Source organism: Gossypium hirsutum, chromosome A09 (assembly GCF_007990345.1).
Source record: "Gossypium hirsutum isolate 1008001.06 chromosome A09, Gossypium_hirsutum_v2.1, whole genome shotgun sequence".
NCBI lineage: Eukaryota > Viridiplantae > Streptophyta > Magnoliopsida > Malvales > Malvaceae > Gossypium > Gossypium hirsutum.
Window position 1 is genome coordinate 81080421 of NC_053432.1, and position 15456 is coordinate 81095876.

Genomic DNA, 15456 nt, shown 5'->3' on the forward strand with positions numbered 1-15456 from the left:
TAATAAATCTAGTGATAATTATTTTCAAAATTTGTCAATTTAATTCTAATTTTAAAAGTTTATAAAATATATTTAAAAAATCATTTTTGAATACAAATATTTTAAAAATCTAAAAAGCACAAATAATTATAAATAAAAAAATAAAGCACGTGTATTAAAAAAAAAAATATAAAAAAAATATATATTACATGATTTAAAAATAAATCAACACAAAATAGATTGATAAGTATTAAAAAAAGATGAAGTTAGTTATCCTCATGAGATGTAGAATCGATAAAATCATCTCTTTTAATTCAGTTCAGCTCCTATTTTTATTTTTTGAATTAAATTTTCTCGCATATATTTGGACTACTGAAATTGAATTCAATTAATTTTTTAATTTAAATCATTTGGTTTATATCAGTATACATACGATCAACTAATTTTGATATTTTTTCTTTTTAAAATAATCTAATCGATTTAATCCAATGGGGCTCCAATCCCATTATTGGTGTTTCGTACACAATCAATAAAGCAAGGAATTGCTTGTAAAAGAAGTCATCGCCAATGGCAATGCGAACAAAAACAGAAAATACTAAACCCAAAATGGCAGTATTGCGACTAATTTTACAGCCTCAGCAAAGCAACGTAGTCTTAGCCCTTTAGCCTTAACTTTTTTTCTTGGATATCCCTCATTTTCCCTTTTACTAGATTCTCTACAAAACCTCAATATTTATTTAATCATGGCCGAAACCTTAAAAACCTCCAAAAAGAAAAATACCCAAACTTCTATTTTTTGCTTTTTTTTCTCTTTTAAATCAAAACAGTGTTTAACCCATGTTTCATAGTCATCATGTCTTCCTTATTATCCTCGCACTGTTCGTTTCCATCTCCCATTGTTGCACTTTCACAATATCAAACAACTGTCCTTACACCATATGGCCTGGAACACTGGCCGGTTCAGGGTCTCCACCGCTTCAAACGACGGGGTTTCGGTTGGATGCCGGCCAAAGTGTTCGAATCCCGTCGGTTCCTGCGGGGTGGTCTGGTCGGATTTGGGGTAGGACAGGTTGCAAGTTTGATGCCAATGGTGTAGGGTTATGTCAGACCGGTGATTGTGGGGGAAGGCTCCAGTGTGACGGCAATGGTGCTACACCGCCGGCGTCTCTTTTTGAGATAACACTGGGGTCGGGAAATGAACAAGATTTTTACGATGTTAGCCTTGTGGATGGCTATAATTTGCCTATTTTTGCTGCACCTCGTGGCGTTCATGGCTCATGCAATGCCACTGGCTGTTCTTCTGATCTTAATCTGCGTAAGCACTATAAGAAACTAACTTTTATTATTCGCACAACTTTTCTTTTTCCTTTTTGTGATTTGATACTGATTCCTTTTGTTTTGATTAACTTTGCCCTCCATTTTAGTTAAAATTTAGTCTACAGTCCACGAATGTTTCACTGCCAACGTGATGAAAATGTATATGGATTATCACATGAACTTTCATTAACATTTTAATAGCACAAATAGTTTTTTTTTTTAAATTGTTTAACTAAATATTGAAGATCAACAATCAAAGTGATAAAAAATTATAACTAAAACTGATAAAATGATAAATGTTAATGGTTAAATTATTATTATTATGCTTTTATTAATTGATTGTAATAAATCATTGTTCTTAAAAATACCCCCAAAAATTTACCATATTTATACGCTCTTTTTTTTTTTTTGTGAAACAGGTTGTCCTAAAGAGCTTCAAGTGGTGGGGGGAGCCGGTGGGGGTGGGGCGGGGAGAGTGGTGGCATGCAAAAGTGCATGCGAAGCATTTGGGCTAGACCAATATTGCTGCAGTGGTGAATTTGGTAACCCAACAACATGCAGGCCTTCATTTTATTCAACCATATTCAAAAGGGCTTGTCCTAGGGCTTACAGTTATGCCTATGATGATGGCACCAGCACTTTCACTTGCAAGGCCTTGGATTATCTCATCCTTTTCTGCCCTAATTCTCACAGCCCGAATAGATCATATAATGGATATACACCTCCACCTTATGAGGATGGGACCAAAGGCAAAGTCATGCACACTGCTTCCTCATCAGATATACCCTTTCCCTTTCCAGTTTTCATCTTTCTTCTTGCACTCATCATGTTCTTTTGAACACATATACGTATACGTATGTGTATATATATGGTTTATTGTATTTGTTGTTGCGAGGAAGGAGAAAATTAGGGTTTATTGGGCTCATTTGGGAAGCATGGAACATTGGGAAATTTAGCAGAGGAAATGTTTTGGCAAATGGCACCTATAATACATATTGTATATATATAGCTGATCAATGAGACTCCGGTTTATACTATTTGGTGAACTGGTTTAATGCTTTAGTTTGGAATGCTATAACGTTCAACATATCAAGGATATAATGTTATTATGATTACGTGTGAAATGTTAATGTTATTATGATTACGTGTGAAATGTTTTTCAATCATTTTAATTAGTTAATCAATCGATTAGAAATTTTATATTAAGAATTGAATTACATTTTATCTATTCTATTAAAAAAATAGGCAAATTAATTCTTAGATCTTTCTATTAAAAATTCAATCATTTTCTACTATTAAAAACTATTCCATGTATGTCCGCATGAAGTACACGTGACATACCATGTGTCATTGTCTAGTTATTCTATGAGCCAAGTCAATTTTTAACAATACAAATAGATCAAAAATTTAACATAAATGACCAATTTGTTCTTTGATTTAACTTACAAGAATAATTTGTTCATTTTTTTAAATAGAAGAAGCAAAATGTAACCTGATTCTTAGTATAAGAACTTTCATAGGATTTTTATGATCAGCCAAATTATTTATATTCAACCTCGTAAAATTGAGTTGATTTTATATACTAATCATAGCTTAACTTATACATGTATAATAAAATATAGATTATATATTCTAATCCTATTAATATATTCACGATGAAAGAAATAAAAAAATTTTGAAAAATTTTAAACAATGATTTAAAAAAAAGAATAATAATTTTTTTCCAGATTTTTATTAATGAAAATAGAATTTCTTACAAAATCGCGTCAAGACATAAAAATAGAACATTCATAATAAAAACAACAAGACGCCTTGAACTCAAAACAAGAGAAAAAATAAGAGACACAATAGAACAAAGAATAAAATCAATTACAACAGCCAAACATGAAGCATTTTAACTCACCCCATTTCCATGAAATCAACAAACTATTTTGGTCCCTGTGAAGAAGAACAAACTCAACCATCCCCCCCTCATCAATGAAATCAACCTTGCTCATGATAAAGCCAAAAAGAACATATAATAAGATAATAAAAATTAAATAATTTTATTAATGGTCCTTGGTTGTATTGGCAATGTTAAAATATAATGTTTAAAATTATTTATAGCCCCTCTCTAACCCATAATTTAGAGGATAATATGCTTTAACGTATTTGAATTTACTGCATTGGTAACAATATTCGTGCCAATTGAACTAAGATTTAATTCACCGTAATTAAATTCTAAAAAATTTAGGTTTAAGTTCCTATGATAATGATTTTTTATGGAATTAAAAATTTATACTGTGAGTTATATATAATAAATTTGGAGTATGAGTGGACGTTGGGTACTCAAGGAAACAGCATCCAATGCTTAAAGAGATAGTGTCCAAATTCCTAACCTTCACAAATTCTTACACTGCCAAAGGTTTACTTTTAATCATGTCGTTTCCTTTCCTTTCCTTTCCTTTTCTTTTTTTTTTTTTCCCCCAAAAGAAAAAGAGAAATTATCCATACACTTTTTATTCTAATAATTATCAATATGTTAATACAATGGATTAAGCTCGATAGAGAAATTAAAATGCTTGGCAGTTGACCCATTTTCATTTTATATATTTTTCGTATGCCAAGTTGGAGCTATAATTTGTACACATGCTGAGTTTGTTTATGGTTCAAAATTTTTTACAATATTTTATTTCGTTGGATTGGGGTAAGAATAATTTGGTAATGCATTTCATTATTTAAGAAACAAATAAAAAAATATTTATTATAATATTAAAGTTATATGAGATGTCATACAGAAGAATCGGAACTATTTTTATTTTATGGGATTTAAAAAACTGCTAGAATTGGGACGGTTCATATAGATAGTGAGATTGAGGTTGAGTTTTTGTATAGATTATGAGGATTGTTACTATCGGGGTGTTTTATAGGCGGAAAGTGATAGGATGTAGGTTTCAATTATTGAGTTCTCTCATTTGTGAGTGTAATGGTAGGATAATAGATACTAATCGAGAGTATTATTGAATGTGACTTGGTAAAATATTTGTCGAGATCAAATGTAATTGATGTTATTAAGATTTTTTATCTATATATCTTTTGAGGATTGTGTGGTCTATTTATGTTTAGGTAAAGTTTTTTACATGGTAAAATCATGTATAAAGTTAATAAAACTTTTGTAATTATTCGAGACTAGATTGAAAACCAATTAAAACTTAAAACTCCAAAAATGAAAATTAGTGAAGTAAGTTACAGATATTGGAATCAAGATTTATGATTGATATATTTTAATAATAAATAGGAGTATTGAGTCAGACATGTATATTAAAAATCCAAATGATAAAATTGATAATTATATATTCACCATCACGAAGTACCTAATCAAACAATTTTGTCCAAAATAGTACATCATCTTTAGGAATCCACATTCAAAAATAAAACACAAATCCAATGAACTGTCTTCACATTAAACCTTAGTTTTAAACTAACCTAATCATCTCAACGTCACCAACTCTTGGATTTTCCGGTTACATCATCTAATTACTTTTGTTTTTTTATATAAAAAAAATCGTGATTTGGAATAAAATAAAAAATTATGAAATCATTTAAATTATTTATTGAAAATAATTTTTCAAAAATAATTGTATAAACCTAGTAAATTAAACTCGAATAACATTTAATATGAGATAATAATTTTGATCATCTTAATACTACCAAAACTAAGTCCAACTTAGGAGGTTTGGTACATCTAATACATAATAATAATAATAATAATAATAATAATAATAAAAAAGAGAAGATTTTAAGTGGACCTCTATTTTAAGTGAATCTTATTCCATCCAACGACCCCATTCACTTTAATCATCATGAATATCTTCCAAACCAAGCATGAAAAATAAAAAAGGCTGCCACAATTGTAACATGCAGTTTCCTTTAAAAGAAATTAATAATTAAAAAATCTTATAATTCAAATAAACGTGTTATATTCCAAGTTTTGTTTGACAATAATGCAAATAACAAATATAATATATGTTATTAAACATATTGTTTTCACCCAATCATATTAAACAAAAGATGGTGTTAAGCTGTCATGTTAAATTGCATCCCATTTCCAATGTATATTAGTGATATTAACAAAGGGTTTTTGGTGTTAGAATTGGATACTATTATCTATAGTGATTAATGGTCCTACAACTCATCACAATTACAAACCTTTTTTTCTCTTCACTTTCATACAAAAAGTCAATTCAAACATTGATGTTAATTTCTAAATAAGAGGATAATGCACTTCTGTACATTTGAACCCACATTCTCTTACATTAGTAACAATATCCATACCAATTGATCTAAGACTTAATCGATAGCACTTGCAGAATTCTCTTTTGCGAGAAATATTATTAAGTTAGATATTTATAGAAATAAATGTTTGAATAATATTTTTTTTCTAAATTAAGTATATATTTATATAAAGTTTTCATAAATTAATATATAAATACTTCTCGACTAGTAATTGCAGACATTTGTTAAACAAACCTTTTATATTTGACAATGTTTTTCATGTTGTAACATTAAATTTATAGTTCCATGTGAACAAAGATTGTAAATAAACCGCGGCAAGAAGATAAAAAGAAAAATTTTGAATTCAAAAACAAAAGAAAGTATGATTAGGATCGTAAATTAATCATAATGGTGTTATTGATTGAGTCAAAAGCAAGAAACCAAAAGGCTAGCCCCAGGTGGCTTCCACCACCTTTATTTCATCATTTATTTTCTATTATTATTCCAAAACTACTCTTATTTATTCACAAATATAAATTTTCAAATTTATATTTGTATAATATTCTACATAAATTTTATATAATTTATACATAAAATTTTAATTTCATCTAAGTTTCATAAATAAGTAAGATAACATTATTTTAAGTTTACATATTGCATCTATAAATAATTATTGGGTAAACTATACTAGTAGTCACTTAAGTATTAATAAATTTTTTTTATCACCCAATTATGAAAAGTTACAAAATGACCATTCAATTATTAGTATTTTTTTTGTCACTTAACTATAAAAAGTTAAAAAATGGTCACCCGACTATTCAAATTTTTTTATTAAGTGGTTGCTTTTAAAACTGAAAAAATAGTAACTTTAACTCTCAATATTTATATATTGTGTCAATTTAGTCTTGATTATAAAAAATATTAACCCTCAACATTTACACAGTGTGCAATTTGATCTTTTTTGCAGACTTTTTTTTTATAATTTTACCTAAAAAATAATACAAAAAATGGAAACATAAAAAAAATTCAAGATAATAATTTTCATCTTTTATTCATTATTTTAAAATTAACCTTCAATGTCACTAAAAAAGTAAAACTGCAAAAAAAAAAAACTAAATTATACAATATGTAAATGTTGAAGGTTTTTTTTTTTTAGAATCAAGACTAAAATAACATGATTTGTAGCTGTTGAAGGTAAAAGTTAGTATTATGTCAATTTTAAAAGCTATCATTGTTAATCAACTGATAATAAAAAAAATAATTAAATAGTTAGGTGATCATTCTGCAACTTTTAATAATTAAGAAGAAAGAAATTTACTAATATTATATAATAATTTTATAATTAAATAAAAAAATACTATTAATTAAATGACTATTAACATTATTTACCCATAATTATTTTTATTCAATATAAAAATAAATTTCATCTCCCACTATTCTTACCTCTACATCCCCTTCTTCCCCCAAAGATTATCTCTCACAAACCAAGTTCAATTTCATTTTAAAATTTAAATCATTTATGTAATTAGTAATATTTTGTATAATTCGTATTACATTATAAAAATATTATACAAATTTAATAATTTATGTAATTAGATAATATTTTATATAGTTACACAAAAAAAAATTAATGAATTTTTTTATTTAAAAAAAGCTGACCCGAAAACTTTTGACTTTCAGTACACCTTTAGTTTGCATATTCTCAAACCTCATTTATGGACACGAGGCAGACAGATAGGCCAATAAAAAGTGAACCAATCACCCAACCTACCCACCCACCTACCCATTTTCTTATATATTAGCAATGCCAATGTCAATGGCTGCCAAAGGGAAATAGAAGAAGAGAAGATAGAGACTTCAATTATACACACAATCAGTAACGCATTTGATCCACACTTTTTCCATTATAAAATGAAAAGTTGTGTAGCAGTGGATATATTGCTGCTGGCTTTGATGATGTTTCAACGTGGAAAAGAATCCACCCAAATATCACTCCCCATTTCCTCATTCATATATATTTTTTAACATATAATTTTCTCAAATTTAATTAGAACTATGGCTTGAAAATTAGTGTGTTCATTTTCTCAAATATAGTCTAAGTTTGAGTTGTACTATAATCGTATTTGTTGTTCGCGCTTTACTCTATTCTTTTATTTCACTAAAAAAAATACAATTACAATTAATATATCAATATAAATAAAATTACTTATTATAAAAATATAATTAAATTAATAAAAAAATAGACAGTTTAGATTTTATCATAATAAAGTTAAGTTAGATTAAATTATAATTTAATATTTTTTTAGACCCTCAAATAACTCCTTTTATTATTATTAAAGAATTATATTAATATTTATAATTAATTTATTTAATTAATTCAACTCAAAATTAAAAATATTTATTAAAGAATTATATTAATATTTATAATTAAATTTTATTTAATTAATTCAACTCAAAATTAAAAATATTTACTTAAACTCGATTCAAAATTTAATGAAGTAATCAAATTCAACGACCACCAAATCTACGCATGATTTCATACTAATGGTTGGATCAAACATAACCCTAAGTGTGACACAGGTTCTCTTCCAAAAGCAGACCATTTTGATTATGACTTGTGATTTATTCGCATATAGTTTAAGTCAAGGGCTTAAATTCAGTACCCGTGAGACTATTTGTTTTTTTCTTTTAAAAATAAGTACTGCAAATTTCAAATTGATTAGAAAAAAAATTACTTTGAGTTATTTTGAATTGAGTTATTGAATTTTTTGAATTAATTTGAATAAGTAAATTGATTTTTTAAATACGAGTCGATTTGACTATTTAGTCAAACAAGAGAAATTCTATCACACATATGTTGTGCAAATCATAAATCTAGAATACAAATATCTGTTTAAAAATAACATACAATAAATAATAAAACATTTGATTTGAAACTAATTAATAATAACGTATAAAACATGTACGTTATTAAAATGAAAAAAATATTTTAAATTATTTATTATGGTGTTGTGATTAATTTTGAGTGAGTGTCGAGTTAACTTGTGACACTAACTCAATCAAATATATTATTAATATTATTAATATATACAACTAATGGAAGTAATAAAGTATGCATAATAAAATTAAAATGTATAAAAATATTGAAATAAAACTTTAATTGAATGGTAAATTAAATGTTTTATTAATGTATTTTAATTTTTTAAAATGAAAATATTAAAATATCCTCAAATAATATAAATTATTTTGATTATAGAAGAGCATTTTCATAACTTCCTAGTCAAGTTGGGAACCCAGTTAAGGGTTACACAAATTTAGTTGAGAGTTTAAATAATAGTATAAATTTATATTATTTTATTAATTTTTATGAATTTTTTAAATTATTTATCTCTTTTCGACATAGGAAATCATGTATAAACTTAATATAATAAGATACATACATTACAATTGCCACAAGTGATACATCTCCATTTTTTTATTTTTTAAAGGTAATTAAATAAGCAATTTATTTATACAGATTAAATAATCATTTATCTTAAACATAAAAATATACATTTTTTTAAAAAAGAAAAGATAATAAACCTAAAAATATTTAAAATTCATTTGTGTTGTAATTTTATTTCCAAATATTATACAATTTTTTCAATAGTCTTTTTAGAAATCTTAAGTAACTTTACAAGTTATTAATTACATTTTCTTTTAAGAAATGCATGGGTTAGCAAAAATTTTTAATTTAGAAAAAATAATTTATATATTATCTCTTTTGCAATTATATTAAAATATACCAAGTTAATTTGTAAATTTAAATTTTTTATATATAAAGTAAAAAAAAAACTTTCTTTTACTATGTATTTTGTTTTGAAAATTTAACAATTAATATTAAAATTTACTTAAAATTAATATATAAAAAATTATATAATTTTTAAGAATAATTTAAATATAATGATATTTAAAAAAATAATGATACTAAATTATTAATCTACACAAATGCCAAGCCCGCAGGGATAATTTGATAGATTTAAAATTAATAAATATAAATGATACATCAACAAAATTTTTTAAAAAAAGTAAAAAAAAAAATACAATGGGATCTAAGTTTTAAAGAAATTTAATAAATATTAAATAATCTTACTATATTTATTTAAACATTTAATTTGAAAATAAAATTTTAAAAATTATTTATAACAGCTTTTAAAATAATTATCTTTTAACTTAAAAAAATTATCTATAAATTAAATTCTAATACTTATTTTCAAATCACTTCACAATAATTATTATATATTTTTTAAACATCAATTATTAAAATTGTAAAAGAATTATCTTTTAAATTAAATAATTTATCCATTAATTAAAATTTAATATTAATTTCAATCACTTCACAATAATTATTATATACTTAGGAGGTTTGATATATCTAATACATAAAATATTATTATTAATTGGACATTTTATTTAATTTTTATCCTATCTCACAATATAACATCTAATTTTATCATTATTATTATTATTAGTACATAAACACATGCATAGGTAAGTGCCTCAACCATAATTATCAGGGCATAGCAATGAGCCTATCTATCCTTAAAACCTAATCAAGTACTCTTTGTCCTTAGCCAACAAACCATATACAATACAACATTGTAATATGCTAACTTTCTTTTTTTTCCTCTACTTTCACTTTCTTTCTTTCACACTTTTTTCTTTTTTCTCTTTTATCGTCCTCCACGCTTCTGATCTTTCTTTCCTCTACTTTTTGCAGGTCCATAATGCCTGCCCATTTCAGTTTCCTTCATAAAAAATCAAGGGTCGGTGCCACTTAAAAGCCTCTCTTTTTCGTTGTCAAAAAGATGCCATCTCCACCCAAAACTCCCATCTTTTCTCTCTTATCATTGCTCTCATTTCCCATGTTTTGCTAACTTCATACTCTTTTTCTTAAAAGCTCTCCCTTTGGGAGCTGATTTGGGTGTGTTCATGCAAAGCTTCGTCCTTGGTTACTCCCATTTTCAAATGAAACTGTTTTGATGATTGAAGAACAGCTGGGGAAAAAAGGTATCATCAATTGGAATTGATCTTTTCATTGAAGTGAAAGATCCAGGAAGAAAAAAAAAAGAACACCCAAAAGGACATGTTTTTTTTTTGATACCTTGGCAATGGCGTCCAAAGACACATTCGGCTTTGGACTTTGTTATTTACGCTGGTTGGGAAACTTGAGATGTTGAAATTGGAATTTTTCTGTCTAACAACAAAAGAAAAAAAAAAGAAAAAACAAGTTACATTTTTTGACAGCTCTTTCTTCTTGTTCTTGGTGGTATCAAATTTTGTGGAACTCTTTCTTTCAGGTACTTGGATTTCTTCATCAGTTTTCTAATTTTTCACCCTTTTCTTTTTCATTGTAATTTAAAAGAAAATGTGATACTTGACATTGTTCAAATAAAGCAAATCAGTAGGCAAAAAGGGAAAGAAAATTTTATAAAAATTAAGAGTTAAATCACAATACTGGACTATGATTTAGGTAGATAATATGTTACTTGGACTCTATTGTAAGTGTCGGATATGGCTATGTGTCTGGTATATCGGATACTAGTGCCGGCTGATCTGTCAGCATAGTCTGTATTCACTTTCATGTCGAGAATTATAATTTTTTTCTGCAATTACATTGATTCCGCTATAATTCATTTATGAGGCCAACATGGGAATGTTGGATTTTTTTTTTCTAATTTTTTTCATGTATTTGGAGGGTACTTGGACAGTCATCTCATCAGGTCCGAAAATGTGTTGAATTCGGATACTCTTAAGAAAAAAAGAACATGGAACTTATGTTTCTTCTTAATCCTGTCTAACTATTGATTTCTCTGTTTTATCAGAATCCGAGTCGCCATTTAAAGAAAAATTTTCGATTGTTATAACCTCATACAAGGAAAAAAAAATCAACATTTATCATGGCCAAAAGATCGAATAGGCGCCCTGTGCGAAATGAGAAAGGACAGTTAGGCTGTATGTGGGGCTTGATTAGTATGTTTGACTTCCGCAACGGGAGATCAACTCAGAGACTGCTTTCCGATAGAAGGCGAGGGAACAAGAATGCAGCTGTTGGTAAGTTCTCTAAGGAACTTTGAAACATTTACGTGTATGCATGTGGATTGAACTTGGTTTATAGTTGCAAAGTGATTATAATTGGTCTTTTCAATTGTGTGTAGATTGAACATCAGTTGCAAGTTGGTTATAAATGTCCTTTTCGATTGGCCTTATAGCATTGTTCCAAGTGTTCTTTCAATGCTGTATTTTCTCTTTTAACTTTGCAGGTACAGGAAATTCGGGAAATAAACTTGACATGTTGACTAGTTCTGGTGAGAAATGTCCTAGAACTCGTGTAAGCTTCGGAAACTTAACCCTATTCCAACATAATTTTTAAAATTGCCGTAAATATATTCATTAGAAGGGTAGAATTGGAGTAAGCTTTTTTGATTGTTGTTGATATTAATATTTTGTTTTTGCTTTTACAGGATGGTGAAGAGAAAGGAAAAGTGGCCAATGCATGTAACCCGAGTGTGAAGAAACTTCTTGAAGAAGAAATGTCGGGAAAGCAAGTTGTGAAGAATGAGGTAAATAATACTGAATTTGAAGCAAAGCAGTTTGATTCTGTGCAAGGAGACGATGGAAGGAAGAACCGGAAAAGAAAAAACAAAACTCGCAAGAAAAGTTCCGGTACCAGTCTTGATATAGATGCTGCTGAGAACCTTTTATCTGAAGTGTCGTGTCAGGATAAATCCGAGCAACCACAAACTACAAGCAGTCTTGATATGGACAGTCTAATGAAAGAGTTTAGTCGGCAAATTCATCGGAAAAGAATCAATCGTGTGAATCATGACCAGCCTGCTGAAGGTCATATGCAGCCCAACCCGAAGAGCTCTTGTTTCGAAGAAAGGTTAAGTGAGGTAATAAAGTTCTTAGTGAGTCAGAAGCTTATCGACAGGAATCAACTTACTGAAGATGGGGAACTCCAAGCCTCGAAAGAAGTCATGGATGTGCTTCGAATTTCGAGTCTAGATGAGGAGTTGTTTTTGAAACTTCTACGAGATCCAAACTCGTTGGTGAAATATGTTCAAAACATGCCAGATTCTCAGTTAAAAGATGAAGAATCTAAGCCTCGTGCTGTGTCCAAGTTTTCTCACAATATTCATGTTGGTTTAAGACAATTAAATGAGCCTGTTAATACAAAACAACGTAATTTCTTTAGAAGAAAGTCGAAGTCTCAAGATGGCAATAACATTTCTGAAGCTTCTAGTAAAATCGTTATTTTGAAGCCTGGGCCGATAACTTCTGAAACTGGAAGCAGCTTTGGATCATCACCGGAATCTCGGTACACCGTAAGACCTAAAAAGCCAAATGAGAAAGTTGGTTCCCACTATTTTCTTTCTGAAATCAAAAGAAAGTGGAAACATGCCATGGGAATAGAGCAAAAAAGAAACCCCACCGATGGTATATCCAGAAGATTATCAAGCGAGCAACAAAGGTCAGGGAACAATGGAGGAGTTAAGGAACATATTGGGATGAGTTCTCCAACTAAAGATCACTTCTTTATCGAAAGAATCGCGAGCCCATCTTTCGGTGTCAAAAAAGGAGAAAAGCCAAGCAAGCTAAAAGGCTTCGAATTAGGCACAGAATCTGAGACTACTGACTTTTCCCGGCATTATAACCTCTATATCGAGGCGAAGAAACATCTATCTGAGATGATACTAAATGGGGATGAAAATGTGGATCTTTCATGCCAAAAGGTTTCTAAATCCTTGGGGAGGATTCTTTCTCTTCCGGAGTATAACTTGTCCCCTTTTGGCAGCCCCAGGAGGAACTCAGAATCTAGTTTTACAACTGCACAGATGAGATTTACTGGCTGTGACAAATTCCAGAATGTGAATGAAAACGATCAGCAAAACTATGTCAGCCATCTAAGTCAAGTAACAGCAGAGGAACCGGAGAGCCAGCTTTGCTTTTCGGATGACAAAGCCAGTGATGAAGTCCAAGGTGATAATGCAATTTTGAACAAACCCGACACTTGTCTGAATAATGACAAAGAAGATCGAACTTATTGTTCTACTAAAGATGAAATGAGTACTGAAAGTATTGTTTTGCGTTCAATCATTTTATGATGCAATCATGAATTTATATTTAACCTTCATAAAATGTATGCAGGTGGTGTGAATATTGTTGAAGATGACAATATGATTCTGGGGAAAAGCAAGCTGTCAGATGCTTCATTTGAGACAAGCGGCTCTTCAATTAGTAGAGATGACGATACACCTGAAGTTTGCATTGAACAACAATATCCTGAATGCTTGAAAGAGGTACATAAATGATGCTTGAAAGGGGCTCTTCCACATTTCATTCCATTTTTTCATTTCGTTGCATGTACTATATATATTAAATATATATATCTTATGCCTCATTGAGCCAATTTTCTTTTTATCTATCTCTAGGATTCATCTGAAGTGGACCATCAGCTGTTTTCTCCATTACAGTCTCCACCAAATTCATTAGTCACCAAAAAGGTTGAAGGTCTAGAGAGTGTTAATGATACACAGGAGCGGCCAAGTCCTGTATCTGTTCTTGAGCCAATATTCACCGATGATGTTATCAGCCCCTCCAGCATCAGATCACGATCTGGTAGGCATATGAGAAAACCCTTTTGCTTATTGCATATTCTGCATTTGTTTTTATGCCGCATTTTGTCTAATGCCTTTTTTCTCTCATGAATCTTCAGGTGAAACAACCATACAACCACTAAGAATTCGGTTTGAAGAACATGGATCTATAGCCGCTAATCAAAGTAATTGTATCACAACTTGTGTGGATGATGAGGAATCGATGTTTGACCACGTAAAAGCCTTGCTGCAACCCTCAACCTTCAACTGGGATGAACTCTACATCAGGTCGCTTTCTTCCGAACTGCTCCTTGACCCAATGCTGCTTGACGAGGTAGAATACTTCCCAAGCCAGCTTTGCAACGACCAAAAGCTGCTCTTTGACTGCATTAATGAAATTCTCATGGAGGTTTGCGGGTACTATTATAGTTCCCTGGGCGTCTCATTTGTTAAACCTAAAATCCGTCCAATCCCGAACACGAAAAACACCATTCAAAAGGTCTGGGAAGGAGTACACTGGCATTTGCTCCCAATGCCGCTACCTCGGACCTTGGACCAGATAGTCAGAAAAGACATGGCTAAGACAGAAACATGGATGGACCTCCGACTCGACACTGATTGTATCGGCTTTGAGATGGGTGAAGCCATCCTTGAAGATTTAGTGGAAGACACCATAACAGGTTACATGAGTGAAGCTCTTGGAGGTGAATGTAATGCTGAAGAACTACAACACTAACATAAATAAACCTGTAAAAGGCAACTGATCACGATAAATCCGAGTCGGAGAAAATCAAGCTAATCGAGTCCTCTTCATCACAACAACGGCTGGTGACACCTTGACAACCAAAAAATGTTGTAGTCCATGGATAACCATTAACCCAGGAGATCATACAAGCAGCTAAGAGATCCTTCTGCAACTGCTCCTCACAAGAATTAACAAGAAACACCTGACTTCGGAGGCCTTTATCGACTATAGAACTACATCCAGATCGGTGCATTTGTCCGGGTACGAGTCATGAATAGCTGTTATTGCTCATTGTAGAGTTTGGTGTTTGTTTTTAGTTACGTTGATAATGGTGTGTTCTTTAGTTTGATTGATTTCATTCATTCTTGGGGTTTGGTTAAACTAGTGTTTCTTGTATTTGTGTGCTTGGGTATCTAGATTTGTGTCTTTATGGCACATTTGGTAATGAGGTAGGATTTCATATGTTATATATGAGTTAATTTCAATCAACTAGCACATCCATAATCCTTAATCCTGATTCCT

General features: G+C 29.8%; 2 protein-coding genes across 5 annotated transcripts; both read left to right on the plus strand.

The window, feature by feature from the left end:
- The first annotated feature begins 671 nt into the window (after nt 1–671).
- Nucleotides 672–2411, plus strand: LOC121206283 (pathogenesis-related thaumatin-like protein 3.5). The gene is made up of 2 exons (XM_041077121.1): nt 672–1294; nt 1716–2411. The coding sequence occupies exons 1-2, from the start codon at nt 817–819 to the stop codon at nt 2132–2134; spliced, it is 897 nt and encodes a 298-aa protein (XP_040933055.1). The 5' UTR covers nt 672–816; the 3' UTR covers nt 2135–2411.
- Nucleotides 2412–10170: 7759 nt separating this feature from the next.
- Nucleotides 10171–15423, plus strand: LOC107943815 (uncharacterized). Of its 4 annotated transcripts, none has more exons than XM_041077122.1 (7): nt 10171–10889; nt 11415–11643; nt 11853–11920; nt 12054–13659; nt 13741–13892; nt 14025–14211; nt 14309–15423. In XM_041077122.1, the coding sequence occupies exons 2-7, from the start codon at nt 11490–11492 to the stop codon at nt 14923–14925; spliced, it is 2784 nt and encodes a 927-aa protein (XP_040933056.1). In that variant the 5' UTR covers nt 10171–10889; nt 11415–11489; the 3' UTR covers nt 14926–15423. The 4 variants fall into 4 exon arrangements, with proteins under 4 accessions (XP_040933056.1, XP_040933058.1, XP_040933059.1 ...); XM_041077124.1 differs by having other exon boundaries at nt 12054–13572; XM_041077125.1 differs by having other exon boundaries at nt 10171–11643; nt 12054–13572.
- The last annotated feature ends 33 nt before the right edge of the window (nt 15424–15456 follow it).

Bases quoted from the DNA above. Each gene is read 5' to 3' on its own strand.
- LOC121206283 (XM_041077121.1), top strand. From the start codon at position 817: ATGTTTCATAGTCATCATGTCTTCCTTATTATCCTCGCACTGTTCGTT. The intron at 1,295-1,715 runs GTAAGCACTATA...TTTGTGAAACAG, and splicing joins TTCTTCTGATCTTAATCTGC to GTTGTCCTAAAGAGCTTCAA.
- LOC107943815 (XM_041077122.1), top strand. From the start codon at position 11,490: ATGGCCAAAAGATCGAATAGGCGCCCTGTGCGAAATGAGAAAGGACAG. The intron at 11,644-11,852 runs GTAAGTTCTCTA...TTAACTTTGCAG, and splicing joins GAACAAGAATGCAGCTGTTG to GTACAGGAAATTCGGGAAAT. The intron at 14,212-14,308 runs GTAGGCATATGA...ATGAATCTTCAG, and splicing joins CAGCATCAGATCACGATCTG to GTGAAACAACCATACAACCA.